At 49.1% G+C, this 21,126-nt stretch overlaps 1 protein-coding gene across 1 annotated transcript in view; it reads right to left on the bottom strand.

Annotated features, from left to right (window-relative positions):
* trpm2 (transient receptor potential cation channel, subfamily M, member 2) overlaps positions 1–21,126 on the bottom strand; it is a 410,019-nt gene that overhangs the window by 27,769 nt on the left and 361,124 nt on the right. The window contains exon 32 of the mRNA XM_070876247.1: positions 6,224–6,326. Within this exon, the coding sequence (XP_070732348.1) occupies positions 6,224–6,326 (103 nt within the window). The remainder of the gene's footprint in view (positions 1–6,223; positions 6,327–21,126) is intronic.

The raw sequence follows: 21,126 nt of genomic DNA, 5'->3' as shown, positions 1-21,126 counted from the left end.
GGGGAACAGGAGGGCGGGTCGGGGTCGGGTCAGTCGGGGCAGGGGGGGGGCGGAGTGGGTGTCGGGTCGGGTCGGCGGGGGGAGCGGGTGTCTGATCGGCGGGGGGGGGGGTTGGAGAGCGGGGGGGGGAGCGGGTGTCGGGTCTTATTCACGCAGCCCCAGTGAGGCCATTGGGCCAGGGCTAGGGGCTGCGTGCTTCGGGCCCCTCCCACACAGTTCGGCGCCTGGAGCTACTGCACTTGCGTGCCGACTGTAGCGCGCATGTGCAGAGGTCCCGGCACTGCTTTCAGCGCCGGGACCTGGCTTCGCCCCCCCACAGCTCGTGCTGTCTGCGCCGAGGGCCAGAGGACCAGCAGGTAGGTGGAGAATACCGAGGATTTTTTTAGGCGCCGTTTTAGGCGCGAAAAACGGGCGCCCAGCTCGGAGGGGCGCCTGTTTTTTTTTCTTGTGTAAACTTGGGCCCAATATCACTACCATGACAGGAATGCGAGGGCGCGATGTATTGATGTAAATGATCCTGTTTTTGTCCTCAACTACGCTGCAGGGCCCAAATGGCTTGCAGGCACTGTGATTGCCAAAGAGGGAAATAGGATTCTGGTAGTTAAACTTACCAATGGACAAATCTGCCGCAAACATGTGGATCAAACAAAAAGGAGGTTCAGCAACCCCATAGAAGAAGCAGAGGAAGAACACGATATAGAGTTCATTCCACCACAGCTGACCGAACACCGGAACCAAAGGGAGGAGAGCCCAGTCACTGTGGGCAGTCCAGACAGGCCTGAGACACTGCAAACAGCAGACACTCAGGCCAGCGCCCAACAACCGGAGCCCCAACTCAGGCGCTCTACAAGGGAGCGTAAACCACCAGAGAGACTCAACCTGTGATCCTAATAAGACTTTGGGGGGGGAGATGATGTCATGTATTCAACCAGCATTGTAACCCATGTATAAACTGACCCAAGTTGTACACCGTGAGAACACTGACCACTAGGTGGGAGACACTCCTAACCTGGACCTTCAGGTATAAAAGGGGAAGCTCCACCCACCTTCATCACTTGAGTGCTAAGGAATAAAGGACAGGTCACAGACTGACCTTCTCTCAAGCATGGGCCTCGTGTGCATTTATACTGTGTAGTAAGGACGTATCAGTCCCTCTCCCTGTCCCTCTCCCTGTCCCTCTCCCTGTGTTATCAGGTAAGGAGTGTCTCCCACAAGTTCACCCCTTGTGGTCAAGGTGTGCACCCAATTGAGTGTATACAGTAATACAGTGGTGTTACATTGTGGTTACATACATGACATCACCTTCCCCCCAAAGTCTATTGGGATCATAGGTTTAGTCTTTCAGGTGGTCTATGCTCCCTCGTGGAGTGCTGCAGTTGGGGCTCTGGTTGTTGGACACTGACATGAGTGTCTGTCACCTGTGGTGATTCCGGCCTGTCCGGGCTGACCGCAGGGACTGTGCATTCTTCTGATTGCTCTTGTTGCTCGTTCACTGGCGGTGGTGTGAGCTCCACCTCATGGTCTTCTTCAGGTTCCTCCGTGTCGATGCTGAACCTTTTTTTTTTACTTGGTCTAGATGCTTATAGCATATCTGACCATTGTTGAGTTTTACCACGATGACCCTATTCCCCTCAAGCCATTTAGGCCCCATGGCGCGATTGAGGACGAATACAGGATAATTTATTTCTATACATCTCCCCCTCGAATTACGGTCATGGTACTCGTTTTGTGACTTGCGCTTGTCATCAACTATGTCGGTCAGGACTGGGTGAATGAGGGACAACCGAGTTTTGAGTGTCCGTTTCATTAGTAGCTCTGCGGGCAGGACCCCCATGAGCGAGTGCGGTCGGGATCAATAGGCCAGCAGGAGATGCGATAGGCAGCATTTTAGAGAGGGTCCTTGAATCCTGAGCATACCTTGCTTAATGATTTGGACCGCATGTTCCGCCTGGCCATTGGAGGTCGGCTTGAACAGCGCAGTCCTGACGTGGTTGATGCCATTGCCCGACATAAACTCTCGGAATTCATAGCTTGTGAAACATGGGCCATTATCACTAACCAGGATCTCCGGCAAGCCATGGGTTGCAAAGATCGCATATAGGCTTTCCACGGTAGTGGATGACATGCATGAATTCAGAATGATGCGCTCGATCCATTTCGAGTACGCATCTACCACAATAAGGAACACCTTTCCCATGAACGGGCATGTGTAGTCAACATAAATGCGTGACCATGACCTGTTGGGCCAGGGCCACGGGCTGAGCATGGCCTCCCTGGGGGCATTACCCAGCTGGGCACACGTCGTGCACCTGCGAACACAGTGTTCCAGGTCTGAATCAATTCCAGGCCACCAAACGTGTGACCGGGCAATGGCCTTCATCAGCACAATGCCTGGGTGCTTGCTGTGGAGTTCCCTGATGAATGCTTCCCTGCCCCTCTGGGGCATGACTACCCGGCTGCCCCATAGTAGGCAATCGGCTTGGATCCATCCGTCTGTGGAACGGTCTGACCTCCTCAGGGCATGCTCCGTGTGCGGGCGCCCAATCAACAGTCAGGACACATTTCTTAATCAGGGATAGGAGGGGATCTCTGTTTGTCCAGATTTTGATCTGGTGGGCTGTGATGGGGGAGCCTGCGCTGTCAAAGGCATCGACAGCCATGACCATCTCGGCGCTTTGCTCCGCTGCCCACTCAGTGGTGGCCAGTGGAAGCCTGCTGAGCGTGTCAGCGCAATTTTCAGTGCTGGGCCAGTGCCGGGTGGAGTAGTCATAAGCAGCCAGCGTGAGAGCCCATCGCTGTATGCGAGCTGATGCGTTGGCATTGATAGCCTTACTGTTTGACAACAGGGATGTTAATGGCTTGTGGTCCGTCTCTAATTCAAACTTCCTACCAAAGAGGTACTGATGCATTTTTTTTACACCATAGACACATGCAAGCGCTTCCTTCTCGACCATCCCATATCCCCGTTCTGCTTGAGAGAGTGACCTGTAGGCATAAGCCACAGGTTATAGTTGATCCTCAGCATTGCCCTACTGCAACACGCACCCAACCCCATAGGACGATGCACCACTGGAGTTCAGAAGAATGAGAGGGGACCTCATAGAAACGTTTAAAATTCTGACGGGGTTAGACAGGTTAGATGCAGGAAGAATGTTCCCAATGTTGGGGAAGTCCAGAACCAGGGGACACAGTCTAAGGATAAGGGGGAAGCCATTTAGGACCGAGATGAGGAGGAATTTCTTCACCCAGAGAGTGGTGAACCTGTGGAATTCTCTACCACAGAAAGTTGTTGAGGCCAATTCACTAAATATATTCAAAAAGGAGTTAGATGAAGTCCTTACTACTAGGGGAATCAAGGGGTATGGTGAGAAAGCAGGAATGGGGTACTGAAGTTGCATGTTCAGCCATGAACTCATTGAATGGCGGTGCAGGCTAGAAGGGCCGAATGGCCTACTCCTGCACCTATTTTCTATGTTTCTATGTTTCTATCACATGTCAGAACCAATTTTTTACAGGGGTCGTACAGGGTCAACAACTTGTTTGAACAAAGTAGGCTTTGCGCCCGATCAAAAGCCCATTCCTGACAGTCCCCCCAAAACCAATCGCAACCCTTACGCAGGAGCACGTGTAGCGGCTCCAACAATGGGCTCAAGTTCGGCAGAAAGTTCCCGAAATAGTTCAACAGTCCCAGGAATGAACGCAGCTCCAATGTGTTGCAGGGCCTGGGTGCTCGTCGAATCGCCTCTGTTTTGGATTCGGTGGGCCGAATCCCATCTGCAGCAACCCTCCTGCCCAGAAACTCAACCTCAGGAGCTAAGAACACACATTTAGACTTCTTGAGTCGCAGGCCTACCCGGTCCAGTTGGCGTAGCACCTCCTCCAGGTTGTGGAGGTGTTCCTCGGTGTCTCGACCCATGATGAGGATGTTGTCCTGGAATACGATCATTCCAGGAATGGATTTAAGCAGGCTTTCCATGTTTCGTTGAAAAATCGCGGCCGCTGATCGAATGCCAAACGGGCACCTGTTATAAACGAACAGTCCCTTGTGTGTGGTGATGGTGGTCAGTAGTTTAGATTCATCGGCCAGTTCCTGGGTCATATAGGCTGAAGTGAGGTCCAACTTGGTGAACAGCTTGTCGCCTGCCAGCGTGGCGAAGAGGTCCTCCACTCTCGGGAGCAGGTATTGATCTTATAGGGACACCCGATTGATGGTGGCCTTGTAGTTGCCACAGATCCTGACAGAGCCATCTGCTTTTAGGATGGGAACGATGGGGCTCGCCCAGTCGCTGAATTCAACAGGCGAGATGATGCCCTCTCTCAACAGCCGGTCCAATTCGCTCTCGATCTTTTCCCGCATCACATACGGCACCGCTCTGGCTTTGTGGTGCACTGGCCTGGTGTCCGGGGTGATGTGTATCACAACTTTAGTGCCTTTGAAAGTCCCAACGCCAGGTTGGAATAGTGAATCGAATTGTTGAAGGACTTGTGAGCACGAAATTCGCTCCACAGATGACATTGCGTGAACATCCCCCCATTTCCAGTTCATCTCGGCTAACCAGCTCCTCCCCAACAGTGCGGGACCATTGCCCGGGACAATCCAGAGCGGCAGCCGATTCACTAACCCACTGTGTGTGACAGCCAACATTGCACTGCCTAGCACTGGAATGATTTCTTTAGTGTAAGTCCGTAATTGTGTCTCAATATGTGCTAATTTGGGTCTACTGGCTTTAAGTGGCCATAGCTTCTCAAATTGCTGAACGCCCATGAGTGACTGGCTGGCCCCAGTGTCCAGCTCCATGCTGTTTAATAAAACCTCATCATCATTGGTGGCGTTTTGGTGTATGAACTGTGACTATTCACTACATGGGCCCGCTGAACCTCGGCGTCCATCGATTTGCCCCAAAAGTCATCCTGCGTCAATGAACTCTCTTCTGGTCCATCCGCCTCATATTAGTCGTTGCAGATTTCCTGCACATTTGAGCTAAGTGGCCACTGAAATTGCAGTTCCTGCAGTCAAACTGTTGACAACTGCAAGATCTAGCTGAGTGTTTTTCCCCATGCCTCCAGCATGAGTTAAAGTTTCCATTGTTTGAAACAAAGAGACTATAGCCAGGCATTCTGCGCTGACTGTCCCTTTGACTGCTCTTAAGTACCCTATTAGTGGGTGTCAATGGCCCCATCCTGGGCTGCATTGTCCACTGTGATGGTGTGAATGTCCATTCAGCCTGACATTGTCTCTGTTGAAGTCCTACTCTGGGGTCTATTGCTGCCTGGGTTGTGTCGGACTGCCCCTGCCTGCCTGTGGGGCTCTGAGTCGTATTGATGATGTTGACTCCCTGATCCATCGCTGCGATAGAGGCAGAATTGCGCGCGTATATTATTTTCGTCTCTTCCTCCCCCGCCATGAAAGTTTGAGCCATCAACGCCGCCGTTTCCAAGGTCAAATCCTTGGTCTCAATTAATTTGCAGAAAATTCCCGCATGACCGATGCCCTCGATAAAGAAGTCCCTTAGCATCTCCCCCCTGCAGGCGTCTGTGAACTTACAGAGGCTGGCCAAACGCCGGAGGTCCGCTATGAAGTCCGGTATGCTCTGTCCTTCACGACGTCGGTGGGTGTAGAATCTGTGTCGGGCCATATGTATGCTACCCGTCGGTTTGAGGGGCTCCCTGATCAATTTGCTCAGTTCTTCAAAGGTTTTGTCCGCCGGCTTTTCGGGTACTAGTAAGTCCTTCATGAGCGCGTAAGTCTTTGGTCCGCAGCTGGTCAAAAGATGAGCCCTTCGCTTGTCAGACGCTGCATCCCCCAGCCATTCTTTCTTAACGAAGCTTTGCTGAAGCCTCTCGACAAAATCGTCCCAGTCTTCCCCAACGCAGTACCGTTCCTCTGTGCTACCGGTGGCCATTCTCGTGGGTCGTGAATTCTCGTTTCTCGTCGCCAATGTAAAATCCTTTCTCTACAGTATGAAACCACACGAGGCACATTCTGGGGACAAGGTCACCCTTTTTTCACAGGAATCCAAAGACGATGATCCTGCGTGGGACCTCCTTTTTTATACCTGTGTGATCAGGTAAGGAGTGTCTCCCACAAGTTCACCCCTTGTGGTCAAGGTGTGCATCTAGGTTGAGCATATACAGCAATACAGTGGTGTTACATTGTGGTTACATACATGACAATACTGATTTGCTACTTTCCTTTTATTTTTCACCACAGAATTATACATACCGCAGGCAGGCCCCAGTCCTCTCCTGGATACCGAACAACAAGAAACTCCAGCACTTTCTTGAAACCTTTTACTATGAGCGAATTATCTGAGTTTCTTCTAAAACTGTAACAGACAATAAGCATTGCACTTAGTGATTGTTAGAAAAACGTCAGGTCGTTATTGCATTCCTTTTTGGTGTCAGCTGTGACTCAGTGGGTAGCACTCTCGTCTCTGAGTCAGAAGGTTGTGGGTTCAAGGCCCATTCCAGAGACGTGAGCACAAAAATCTAGGCTGACTCTGCAGTGCAGTACTGAGCAAGTGCTGCACTGTCGGAGGTGCCATCTTTCGGATGAGACATTAAACCGAGGCCCCATTTGCCTCTCAGGTAGACGTAAAAGATCCTGTGGCACTATTTCTAAGAAGAGCAGGGGAGTTATCCCCGGTGTACCGGCCAATATTTATCCCTCAATCAACATAACAAAAAAACAGATTATCTGGTCATTATCACATTGCTGTTTGTGGGAGCTTGCTGTGTACAAATTGGCTGCCGCGTTTCCTACATTACAACAGTGACTACACTTCAAAAAGTGCTTTGGGACATCCTGAGGTCGTGAAAGGCGTAATGGAAGTCTCTTTCTTTTCTTGTAACACTGGCTCCATCTAACCACTGGCCCGTGTCTGTTGTATTCAAGAATGTTACTGTAGCAATGTGCTGAATTTCCCAGCGCAGAGTGTTGCCTCCTGGGAGCAGTACTGGACTTTTGGTTGCATAACTTTCCATCTGGAAAAGTGTGGTCCTGTTGAGTGAGGCTCGGTGCCAGGAGTGCAGTGTCACACAGTTCCTGCACAGTGTTGTTATGTATTGGGCTCAGTTACGCCAGCTGGGTTCAGTGACGCATCGCTGGGGCAGCTGCAGCTCCTCTGGCCAATATTCAGCCTGATCACAAACTCTAGGCCTTTGTGTATAGATGTACCACTTAGCCTGGTACTGAGATATGGAGACCAGGTGATCCCAGCACTAGGAGAGTGCTACAAGCAGGGGGAGAAATCACGAAGGGTTCAATTCCAGAATCAGTGAGCCCTGCTGGAACGTGAAGTGTAGATCAGGTAACGAGAGGCCCAGGGCCCGCAGTAAATCAGTATTTCAACAGCCTGGGATCAGAGAAGTGCCAGTGCAATACATGGGATATCGTGTGTTCAGGAGAGAGAGAGAGAGAGAAAGAGAGAGCAATCACTGGGCACCAGCACACAGATCCCCCTCTATCATTAGTAACTCGACCACAGTTATTAAGTAAACAGAGGATTGATTTGCTTTGGACCTTATATTGATCTCAGAGTACTAAAAGACAGAAAAGAGGAGCTTCATGAGGCACTGACGGTCCTTATGAGGGATATAGTTGTCATGTATCCTACATGGCTACTGTTGGTACTATCACAATGTGTGTCACCAGAGGGCACAGCAGTGGGAGACTCGTAGGTTACCTGTACAGGTGTGCCTGGCCTAGTATAAAAGGCAGGCCACTAAGTGTGATCCTCACTCTGGAGTTAACTAATAAAGGACTAAGGTAACTACAGTTCAAATACAACACATTGCCTTGTGGAGTCATTATTACAGCATCTAAGGACACAACAATTGGCGACGAGATTACGAACTTTCACGCGAAAATGGCTACCCTTGGTGCGTTGCAGCAGTTCGCCGATGATGATGAATGGGACGCCTTTGTGGAGCGGCTAGAACATTTCTTCACAGCAAACGACCTGGCAGGAGACGACCCGGCCACACTGGCTGATAAGCGCCGAGCTATCTTGCTAACCAGTTGTGGGCCCACCGTCTATGGCCTCGTCAGGGACTAGCTGGCACCAGCAAAGACAATGACCAAGACGTACAAGGAGCTCGTAATCCTGGTCCATGAGCAACTCAAGCCCAAGGAGAGCATCCTCACAGCGAGACACCGGTTCTATACCCATCGACGGCCCGAAGGCCAGGAAGTCGCGAAGTACGCCGCAGACCTCAGGAGGCTGGCGGCACCGTGCGAGTTCAGCAACCACCTCAACGAAGCGCTGTGGGACATTTTTATCATTGGAACTGGCCATGAGAGCCTTCTTCATAAGCCAATTTGACAAGGTCCCACACAAGAGATTGGTGTGCAAAATCAAAGCACATGGTATTGGGAGTAATGTATTGACGTGGATAGTGAACTGGTTGGCAGACAGGAAGCAAAGTCGGGATAAACGGGTCCTTTTCAGAATGGGAGGCAGTGACTAGTGGAGTGCCGCAGGGATCAGTGCTGGGACCCCAACTCTTTACAATATACATTAACGATTTAGATGAAGGAATTGAGTGTAATATCTCCAAGTTTGCAGATGACACTAAACTGGGAGGTGGTGTGAGCTGTGAGGAGGATGCTAAGTGGCTTCAGGGTGACTTGGACAGGTTAGGTGAGTGGACAAATGCATGGCAGATGCAGTATAATGTGGATAAATGTGAGGTTATCCACTTTGGGGGCAAAAACACGTGTATCTGTAAAGCATGCACTCCCATGTTCCGCCACCAGGGAGCGCATCCCCTGAAGTCCCAAGGGATCCCAGTATCCCTTGCGAGCACTACATATAAGCCGGCCCCTAAGGCCTGTTACTCACTCTGGAGTGTCTTAATAAAGACTGCGGTCACTGTTAATTTAACCTCCCTATGTGCAGTCTCATCTGTGTTAGGAACACAACAACTGGCGACGAGTACACGAATCCAACGCAAAGATGCAGCAAACTGTGGGCATCCTGGAGAAGTTCTCGGAAGGTGAGGACTGGGAAACCTATGTCGAACGGTTAGACCAGTACTTTGTAGCCAACGAGCTGGACGGAGAAGGAAGCGCTGCAAAAAGGAGAGCGGTCCTCCTCACGGTCTGCGGGGCACCGACCTACAGCCTTATGAAGAATCATCTGGCTCCGGTGAAACCCACAGATAAGTCATATGAGGAGCTGTGTACACTGGTTCGGGAGCATCTTAACCCGAGGGAGAGCGTGCTGATGGCAAGGTATCGGTTCTATACGTACCAACGATCTGAAGGTCAGGAAGTGGCGAGCTACGTCGCCGAGCTAAGGACAATGTGAGTTTGATGGCTACCTGGAGCAAATGCTCAGAGACTTTTTTGTACTGGGCATTGGCCACGAGACCATTCTACGAAAACGTTTGACTGCAGAGACACCGACCCTCAGTAAGGCCATTGCAATAGCACAGGCGTTTATGTCCACCAGTGATAACAGCAAACAAATCTCTCAGCACACAAGTGCTAGCAATATTCATAAATTAACTGGAACTGTGTTTGCGAGCAGAAATGTACAGGGCAGAACCCACGAGTCTGCAACTGCCAGCAGGCCTCAGGTGACGCAGGTGACTCAGAGTCCGCAACAGACGAGCTGCAAGCTCTGCAAAACCTGCTAACCACCACGTGACAGAGGAAGATCAGTCCATGGTGGACCAAAGCAATTTCGAGCCTCAGAGAGAGGAGGCAGATGCTGAAGTACACTGGGTGCACACATTTTCAACGAAATGTCCAGCTATAATGATAAACGTAAAATTGAATGGCTTACCCGTAGCCATGGAACTGGACACTGGTGCTAGCCAATCCATCATGAGTAAAAAGATGTTGAGAGACTGTGGTGCAACAAGGCACTCAGACCAGCCCTGAGCCCCATCCACACGAAACTGAGAATGTACACCAAAGAGCTTACCACTGTCCTGGGCAGTGCCATGGTCAAGGTCACCTACGAGGGCATGGTACACGGACTGCCACTCTGGATTCTCCCGGACAATGGCCCCACACGGCTTGGAAGGAGCTGTCTGGTCAAAATCCGCTGGAACTGGGATGATATCCGAGCACTATCATATGTCGATGATGCCTCTTGTACTCAGGTTCTTAACAAATTTCCTTCCCTTTTTGAGCCAGGCATTGGAAACTTTTCCGGGGCGAAGGTACATGGCCACTTGGTCCCAGAGGCACGACCCATTCGCCACAAGGCGCGAGCTGTACCTCACATGATGGGGGAGAGAGTGGAAATCGAGCTGGACAGGCTGCAATGTGAGGGTATCATCTCCCCAGTGGAATTCAGCAAGTGCGCCAGTCCGATTGTTCCAGTACTCAAAAGTGATGGCACGGTCAGGATTTGCGGCAATTATAAAGTAACTATTAATCGTTTCTCGCTACAGGACCAATACCCGCTACCTAAGGCAGACGACCTATTTGCGACACTGGCAGGAGGCAAGACGTTCACGTAGCTCGACCTGACTTCAGCCTACATGACGCAGGAGCTGGAGGAGTCTTCGAAGGGCCTCACCTGCATCAACACGCACTAGGGACTGTTCATCTACAACAGATGCGAGTGTGGCATTCGGTCGGCTGCAGCGATCTTTCAGAGAAACATGGAGAGCCTACTCAAGTGGTTTTTCAGGACGACATATTGGTCATGGGTCGGGACACCGTCGAGCACCTACAAAACCTGGAGGAGGTCCTCCAGCGACTGGATCGCGTAGGGCTGCGGCTGAAGAGGTCAAAATGCGTCTTCATGGCAACAGAAGTGGAGTTTTTGGGGAGAAAGATCGCGGCGGACGGCATTCGGCCCACAGACGCCAAGACAGAGGCTATCAGGAAAGCACCCAGGCCACACAATGTCACGGAGCTGCGGTCGTTCCTGGGACTCCTCAACTATTTTGGTAACTTCCTACCGGGGTTAAGCAGCCTGTTAGAGGCCCTACATGTGTTATTGCGTAAAGGTGAGAACTGGGTATGGGGAAAAAAAAACAATTGCTTTTGAGAAAGCCAGAAACATTTTATGCTCCAACAAGCTGCTTGTATTGTATAACCCGTGTAAAAGACTCATGCTAGCATGTGATGCGTCGTCGTACAGAATCGGGTGTGTGTTACAACAAGCTAACGTTGCGGGGAAGTTGCAACCTGTCACCTATGCTTCCAGGAGCTTGTCTAAGGCCGAGAGGGCCTACAGCATGATTGAGAAAGAGACATTTAGCGTGTGTGTTCTGGGTAAAGAAAATGCATCAGTACCTGTTTGGCTTCAAATTTGAGCTGGAAACCGATCACAAGCCCCTCATATCCCTGTTCGCTGAAAACAAGAGGATAAATACTAATGCCTCAGCCCGCATACAAAGGTGGGCACTCACGCCACAGGCCAGACACCGAGAACTGTGCAGATGCTCTCAGTCGGCTACCATTGCCCACCACGGGGTGGAAATCGCGCAGCCTGCAAACGTGTTGATGGTGGCGCAGCCCGCAGACTTATTGATGGTCATGGAAGCGTTTGAAAATGATAAATCACCTGTCACAGCCCGCCAGATTAGGACTTGGACCAGCCAAGATCCTCTGCTGTCCCTAGTAAAAAACTGTGTACTGCATTGGAGCTGGGCCAGCATCCCCGTTAAAATGTAAGAGCTAATCAAGCCGTTCCAGCGACGAAAGGACGAGCTGTCCATTCAGGCAGACTGCCTGTTGTGGGGTAACCGTGTAGTGCTACCCAAAATGGGCAGGGAGACATTCATCTCGATCTCCATAGCACACACCCGGGTATAGTAATGATGAAAGCGATAGCCAGATCCCATGTGTGGTAGCCCGGTATCGACTCTGACTTAGAGTCCTGTGTACGGTAATGCAACGTGTGTGCTCAGTTGAGCAACGTGCCCAGAGAGGCGCCACTAAGTTTGTGGTCCTGGCCCTCCAGACCATGGTCGAGGATCCATGTCGACTATGCAGGCCCGTTTCTTGGTAAAATGTTCCTGGTGGTGGTGAACGCTTTTTCAAAATGGATTGAATGTGAAATAATATCGGGAAGCACCGCCACCGCCACCATTGAAAGCCTGAGGGCCATGTTTGCCAGCCACGGCCTGCCTGACATACTGGTCAGTGACAACGGGCCATGTTTCACCAGTGATGAATTTAAAGAATTCATTACCCGCAATGGGATCAAACATGTCACCTCGGCCCCGTTTAAACTAGCCTCCAATGGGCAGGCAGAGCGGGCAGTACAAACAATCAAACAGAGCCTCAAATGAGTCACAGAGGCTCACTCCAAACCCGCCTTTCCCTCAGCTACCGCACGAGACCCCACTCACTCACAGGGGTGCCCCCGGCTGAGCTACTCATGAAAAGGACACTTAAAACCAGACTCTCGCCCCAACCTGCATGATCAGGTAGAGAGCATACGGCAGCAACAAAATGTAAACGATGATCGCGCCACTGTGTCACGGGAAATTGATCTGAATGATCCTGTATATGTGCTAAACTATGGACATGGTCCCAAGTGGATCGCGGGCATCGTGATAGCTAAAGAAGGGAGTAGGGTGTTTGTAGTCAAACTAGACAATGGACAAATTTGCAGAAAGCACCTGGACCAATGAGGCTGTGGTTCACAGACTGCCCTGAATAACCCACAGCAGACACCACCTTTTTCGAGCCCACAACACACACCCAAAGGATCAACGACACCACCCTGGACCAGGAAATCGAACCCATCACGCCCAATAGCCCAGCAAGGCCAGGCTCACCTAGCAGCCCTGCATGGCCAACAACACGCCAACCCTGCGAGGGCACAGCCAACACACCAGAACAGACATTTGTACCGAGGCGGTCCACCAGGTAAAGAAAGGCTCCTGACTACTTCACCTTGTAAATAGTTTTCACTTTGACTTTGGTGGGGGAGTGATGTGTATCTGTAAAGCATGCACTCCCATGTTCCGCCGCCAGACAGCACATCCTCTGAAGTCGCAAGGGATCCCAGCATCCCTTGGGAGCACTGCATATAAGCAGGCCCCTAAGGCCTGTTACTCTCTCTGGAGTGTCTTAATAAAGACTGAGGTCACTGTTACTTTAACCTCCCTGTGTGCAGTCTCATCTGTGTTAGGAACACAACAAACACGAAGGCAGAATATTATCTGAATGGCGTCAAATTAGGAAAAGGGGAGGTGCAACAAGACCTGGGTGTCATAGTTCATCAGTTATTGAAAGTTGGCATGCAGGTACAGCAGGTGGTGAAGAAGGCAAATGGTATGTTGGCCTTCATAGCTAGGGAATTTGAGTATAGGAGCAGCGAGGTCTTACTGCAGTTGTACAGGGCCTTGGTGAGACCTCACCTGGAATATTGTGTTCAGTTTTGGTCTCCTTATCCGAGGAAGGACATTCTGGCTATTGAGGGAGTGCAGCGAAGGTTCACCAGACTGATTCCAGGGATGGCTGGACTGACATATGAGGAGAGACTGGATCAACTGGGCCTTTATACACTGGAGTTTAGAAGGATGAGAGGGGATCTCATAGAAACCTATAAGATTCTGACGGGACTGGACAGGCTAGATGTGGGAAGAATGTTGGGGAAGTCCAGAACCAGGGGACACAGGCTTAGGATAAGGGGTAGGTCATTTAGGACTGAGATGAGGAGAAACTTCTTCACTCAGAGAGTTGTTAGCCTGTGGAATTCCCTGACGCAGAGAGTTGTTGATGCCAGTTCACTGGATATATTCAAGAGGGAGTTAGATATGGCCCTTACGGCTAAAGGGATCAAGGGGTATGGAGGGAAAGCGGGAAAGGGGTACCGAGGTGAATGATCAGCCATGATCTTATTGAATGGAGGTGCAGGCTCGACGGGCCGAATGGCCTACTCCTGCACCTATTTTCTATGTTTCTATGTTTCTACTGTCGGCGGATACCACAGTCACACTGTAGAAGGCCATCTCTGTGAGCTAGTCATTCATGACCTCAACCTGCGGCTCTAGGCAGATGACTCACCCTCAGGATTCAAACCCGGCAAGTACTGTGCACAGAGTGGCGCCGTTTAGAGGCTGGACTGTAGAGCACGAACCCTCAGGGAAGAGAGAACAGGCCCCCGAGTCCCTTAACTTAGAGTCCGTTGAGGGGGGCTAATCGAGTAGCACCGTGCTGGTGTTGCGGAGGGCATCACAGGGCTCACCAGTGCTGGTTTAAAGACAATGTATGCAAAGGCTGCAGCACAAAGGGCCACTTCCAGCGAATGTGTAAAAGAACTATGACTCACTGTGTCGATGAAGAGTCTGCAGATAGCCAGGAATCCAGCGCGGATTATGAATCGATAGGCAGAGAGATAGCCCAGTCCCACGGGGAGGTACATAGCATGTTTACCTGCATCACCGAGTGTTCCCCGCTGAAGAAGGAAGTCGAGATGGAGGGCATTCCAGTCTTCATGGAAGTGGACATGGGGGCGAGCCAGTCAGTGATGAATCAAGAGCCTTTCAGAGGCTAAGGGACAATCAAGCTGGTCCCGGTTCAGGCAAAGCTGCGCACCTACACTGATTAAATTATCCCAGTCATTGGTAGCCCGAATGTAAAGGTACTCCATGATGGCGCGATGCACAAGTTACCTCTGTGGATTGTTGCAGGTGATGGACCTTCTGCTCGGCAGAAGGTGGATGGAGAAGATCCATTGGAAATGGGAAGACTTCACCCCTCCACTGATTGAAGCCCTTTGCACGAAGAGGCACAGCAAGCCCTCACCTGAGAGTGAACCCGGCACCGGAGAGCAGACCAGCACAGCACCCGAGACACAGACTGCTCAGCATGACTGCATGGAGATGATCCAGCCGAGCTGACCCGAATGCACCTTCCAGGCTCCAGTGGCAGGACTCCGGTGGTTCCAAAGGCAGCTTCCCAGCTTCGGAGGCAGAACCGGGGAGAAGAGGATCACCGCAGTAGACATCGTGGATGGAGGAAAGATGGCGCCCAAACCACGAGGTGAGGCTCTGACACAAAGATGGCCGCGGCCAGACCACGAGGTGCAGCGCTGATGGAGCAACACATGGCACCAAACGGAAAAGCGGATTGGGGTAAAGAAAGCAAGACTCTCTTAAAGGAGGCCTGCAACCCACTACAATTAAAGGAACAGTTCACACACTTAAGCAATGTAATAGTAATTGTAAGTCAGAGGAAAAAAGTGTAATTGATCATGTAAAATGTGTAACTGATAATCTGAATTGTATATACGCAACCAGCGAGGAAAATTCGCTCGATTATGTAAAATGTGTATTTGATGATCTGAACTGTGCACACACAACCAGCGAGGAAAAGTCGCGCGATCGCAATCGGACCCACAGTAATGAAAAGTTGTACGATGCAGGGTTTCAACTGCATGCAGCCAATGCAGCGGGCAGACACCCATCGGGAGCACACAGATCCAGCGAGGTATCCAATGCTGTAGCCTGTGTCCCAGGGACCAGAATCATGCACCACATGTGGCCACAAACAGCCAACACACACAAGCTGCAGAGCAAGCCACCTCAGCAGGGCAACGGCACCGGTATCGATACCCTGCCCCTGATCGGCTCCACCTCTCAGGCACCCGATGGCACCAACTGCCACGAGACTGTAGGAGCAGACTGTGCTAAGGCGCAGTCCCCAGACCCCATCACTACCAAGGCCATACTCGTAAATGTAGGGTCACTCATAGAAACATAGAAACATAGAAAATAGGTGCAGGAGTAGGCCATTCGGCCCTTCTAGTCTGCACCGCCATTCAATGAGTTCATGGCTGAACATTCAACTTCAGTACCCCATTCCTGCTTTCTCGCCATACCCCTTGATCCCCCTAGCAGTAAGGACCTCATCTAACTCCTTTTTGAATATATTTAGTGAATTGGCCTCAACAACTTTCTGTGGTAGAGAATTCCACAGGTTCACCACTCTCTGGGTGAAGAAGTTCCTCCGCATCTCGGTCCTAAATGGCTTACCCCTTATCCTTAGACTGTGACCCCTGGTTCTGGACTTCCCCAACATTGGGAACATTCTTCCTGCATCTAACCTGTCTAACCCCGTCAGAATTTTATATGTTTCTATGAGGTCCCCTCTCATTCTTCTGAACTCCAGTGAATACAAGCCCAGTTGATCCAGTCTTTCTTGATAGGTCAGTCCCGCCATCCCGGGAATCAGTCTGGTGAACCTTCGCTGCACTCCCTCAATAGCAAGAATGTCCTTCCTCAGGTTAGGAGACCAAAACTGTACACAATACTCCAGGTGTGGCCTCACCAAGGCCCTGTACAACCTTAGTAACACCTCCCTGCCCCTGTACTCAAATCCCCTTGCTATGAAGGCCAACATGCCATTTGCTTTCTTAACCGCCTGCTGCACCTGCATGCCAACCTTCAGTGACTGATGTACCATGACACCCAGGTCTCTTTGCACTTCCCCTTTTCCTAATCTGTCACCATTCAGATAATAGTCTGTCTCTCTGTTTTTACCACCAAAGTGGATAACCTCACATTTATCCACATTATACTTCATCTGCCATGCATTTGCCCACTCACCTAACCTATCCAAGTCGCTCTGCAGCCTCACAGCATCCTCCTCGCAGCTCACACTGCCACCCAACTTAGTGTCATCCGCAAATTTGGAGATACTGCATTTAATCCCCTCATCTAAATCATTAATGTACAATGTAAACAGCCACAGTTCCCCCAAAGGAAACCGGAACTAGCCAGGATCCCAAACCAAACAACACCCAGGCAAGCGAGTCAGCAGTTCCCTGCGCACTGCAAGACGACAGTTCCTCAAGGAACAGCAGCAACCCGGGGCGCAAAGAAAGGACAGGGAGGTCACAGACATCTGTGAACTGGCCCAACGCTAGGGACCACGACCACAGCCCCGAGAGCAGGCTACGCGAGCCAACTGGTTTCCCACTGCCAGCACCGGGCACTGAGACGCCACCAGACTGCAGGGACACAACCCAGCAGCTCCGGAACTAGCTTGTCCCCATGCACCGGTCACGGTATCGACAAGGCATCTAACATACTTGTCGCACCACGGAACCACAAAAATAATGCAAAACCCACTTTCCTGAACTTGAATGTACATGAATGGTAGGAGCTCGCACCATAATCAATGTTGGGGCGGGGGGAGAATGGAGAATGGAGTGGTCAGGGACACACACAGACACACACAAACAGCAACCACCAGCACGCTACTGCACCAACCACTCATCCTAGTTTGAAACGACCTGCCAAAGGTCAACCAGACAGAGCCGACATAGAGCTAAGCCCAGAGCACTGTCAATGTATAGGCGATTTGCACTAAAGGCTCAGGGGAGAGTGATGTCTTTATCCTACATGGCCACTATTGGTGCTATCACAAGGTGTGCCACCAGAGGGCACAGCAGTGGGAGACTTGTAGGTTATCTGTACAGGTGTGCCTGGCCTAGTATAAAAGGCAGGCCACCAGGTGTGATGCTCACTCTGGAGTTAGCAAATGCAGGACTAAGGTCATTACAGTTCAAGTACAACACATTGCCTCGTGGAGTCATTACTAGAGCATCTAAGGACACAACAATAGAAAAAGACTTGGATTATTTTAGTGCCTTTCACGACCACCGGACGGCTCAAGGGCTTTGCAGCCAATTAAGTACTTTTGGAGTGTAGTCACTGTTGTAACGTGGAAAAAAGGAAAGATGCTGGTGACTTTGAACTGGGCTAACTTGATGGCCATTTTCAAAAGGCCTATGATGTGACACACCTTAACTTCTAAAAAGCTGTCTGTGATATATTCACAGAGCACAGCACACACAGCTCCTAACATGGCAGGCAGCTCTCTCGGAAACCTCCGGAAATCTGCCTGGTTCTGCTTATTATTAACCCTGCACTTGCAGTACACAATACGTCCACATCCACAGTGTGGAGCTACAAACATTACAAGCTTACAGACATTACACTTCTCCCTCCTTAATGAAAAAGTTATTATAACAAACATCATACATAACTTTCATGTTTATACATAACATAGGATATAAACTTATTTTTTTTCCATATTTACAAATTTAACTTTACCACTTGTTTTCTGTTTCGAAGAGGATACCTTCGCTCTCGAACAGAACCTTCCAAACATGGCGTCGATTTCACACTCATTCGAGGCTCATCCTGAGGAACGTTTTCCTCCATGGAATTTCCTTGATTGTCATTTGAACTCACTCTAACTTCAGGCCCTTTGTTTTCCTGACTCGGATTCAGACTTTCATTCTGATTCTCTCCTGGATTTGTTTCCAGTACATTGGATTTAGGATTTGCTACTGGTGTATCAAAACTATCTGATGAGTCAGAAATAATTGAATCATTCCCACCTTCAACTCCTTCCATGTCTGTAGGTAAAATATGATCAATATGAACAAACCTAACCTGTCTATTATCAAACATCTTTACCAAATATGTGCGAGGACCACATATCTTCACCACTCTTCCTGGTAACCACTTTAACCATTTATGCTGATGGTTCTTCACTCTCACCTTCTGGTTTAATTTCACACTTCTCTTTTACTCTACCTCTATCATGATTCTCTTTCTGTCTTAATTGTGTCTCTTCTACGGACTGTGCCAAATTTGGCTTTAACAACGAGAATCTGATTCAAGGCTGTCATTTGAGAAACAACTTTGCTGGTGTTCTACCTGTAGTTCTATGAGGAGTATTTCGATATGTAATCAAAAAATTAGCTAATTTGTGATCCAGTGACAACTGTCGTTTCCTTGGATTTGGATCTAACATTTGTTTTATGAGGGTACGTTTTACAATTTGTACAGTGCGCTCTGCTGCACCATTCGAAGCAGGATGGTATGGTGGAACCTTGGTATTTTTCACACCATTTTTGCTCGTGAATTGTGCAAATTCTTCTGAACGAAATTGTGGTCCATTATACGAAACAATTTCTTCAGGGAGGCCAAATGAAAAAATAATTTTTGTAAAATGTCCAATGTTTTACTTGTTGTTATTTTCCACATTGGAAACACCTCAACCCACTTCAATGGCTATCAATCACAATGAACAATTGTTGTCCTTCTAACTCAGCAAAATCAATGTGTAGCCTTTGCCACACCCTGGGAGGCCATTTCCATGGCTGTAATGGTACTGGTGGTGGGTGCTTGCTTACCGATTGACATGTCGTACACTGACTCACGATGTACTCTATATCTTTATCAAGACCTGGCCACCATAAATAACTGCGTGCAGAACTCTTGGTCAAGCACATTTCCAGGTGCTGGTCATGGAGGTCTCCTAATAATTTGGACCTGAATTTATTTGGTATAACCACTCTTACACCCCACATGATTCAATCTTTATCGACTGATAATTCATTCCTATGAATGAAGAATGGATGTGTATCTTTGTCTGTTACCTGGTTTGGCCATCCATTTGCAATATACTCATACACCTTTGACATCACTGGGTCACATTTGGTTGCTCTACCAATCTCTTCAGCTGTGACTGTTCATCAATGTATGAAAAATAAAACACTTCTTCCCTATCAGGTGTAACTTGTGATGGGGAAGGCAATCTAGACATTGCATCAGCATTACTGTGATCAGCTGATCATCTGTATTCAATATCATATGTATATGCTGACAAATTCAAAGCCCATCTCTGCATTCGGGTTGCAGCTAATGTTGGAACTGGGGACTTTGGATGGAGGATTGCTGTTAGGAGCTTATGGTCCGTAATGATGGTAAACTTACGACCATACAAGTATTTGTGGAACTTCTTGACTCCAAAAATTAATGCCAAAGCTTCCCTTTCAATTTGCACATAATTACTCTCACTGGCACTGAGAGTGCGTGAAGCAAAAGCAATTGGTCTCTCCTCCCCACTACTTAATACATGAGAGATTACTGCCCCAACTCCATATGGAGAGGCATCACATGCTAGCTTAATCTCCTTAGATATGTCATAGTGAACTAACATAGTACTCTCTACCAATTTGCTTTTACACTCCTTGCATGCTGTATCGCATTCTTTTGACCACTTCCAATGGACCTGTTTTTTCAAAAGTTCATTCAGTGGATGTAATACTGTAGCCAAATTTGGTAGGAACTTCCCATAATAGTTCAAAAGACCCAAGAATGAACGAAGTTCAGTGACATTCCTGGGAGTGGGTGCATTTCTAATTGCATCCAATTTTTCCATGGTTGGAAGTAAACCATCTTTGTCTACTCTGTACCTTAAGTACTCCACTGAGTTTTTAAATAACTTACACTTACGAGCAGACACTCATACTCTGTGCTTCTCTAGCCATTTGAGGACTTCATTCAATATGTTATTATGAATTTGCCTATTTGGTGCTGAAATTAGTATGTTATCCAAATAACATACTACCCCTTCAATACCTTGCAAAATCTGGTTCATCACCCCTTGGAATATAGCAGGGGCGGAAGACACTCCAAACGGTAGCCTATTAAATTGATATAGGCCTAGATGAGTATTTATAGTCAAACATGACTTGGACTCCTCATCTAGTTCAAGCTGTAAGTAGGCATTCGTAAGATCCAGTTTTGAGAAGATCTGACCACCTGTCAGTGTTGTGAACAAATCTTCTATATTCGGCAATGTATTGGGGATATTACCCTCAAGAACCTGGTTTATGCTTACTTTATAATCACCACACAATCTTACCTTACCATCAGACTTAGGTACGACAACAAAGGGTGTAGGATATACTAGCTTTGGAAGGGGTACAGAGACGATTCACTAGGCTGATTCGAGAAATGAGGGGGTTACCTTATGATAATAGATTGAGTAGACTGGGTCTTTACTCCTTGGAGTTCAGAAGGATGAGGGGTGATCTTATAGAAACATTTAAAATCATGAAAGGGATAGACAAGATAGAGGCAGAGAGGTTGTTTCCATTGGTAGGGGAGACTAGAACTAGGGGGCACAGCCTCAAAATACGGAGGAGCCAATTTAAAACCGAGTTGAGAAAGAATTTCTTCTCCCAGAGGGTTGTGAATCTGTGGAATTCTCTGCCCAAGGAAGCAGTTGAGGCTGGCTCATTGAATGTTTTCAAGTCAAAGATAGATAGATTTTTAAGCAATAAGGGAATTAAGGGTTATGGGGAGAGGGCGGGTAAGTGGAGCTGAGTCCACGACCAG

Source organism: Pristiophorus japonicus, chromosome 3 (genome assembly GCF_044704955.1).
Source record: "Pristiophorus japonicus isolate sPriJap1 chromosome 3, sPriJap1.hap1, whole genome shotgun sequence".
In the NCBI taxonomy this organism is placed as follows: domain Eukaryota; kingdom Metazoa; phylum Chordata; class Chondrichthyes; family Pristiophoridae; genus Pristiophorus; species Pristiophorus japonicus.
This window is presented reverse-complemented; position numbering and strand designations above follow the sequence as displayed.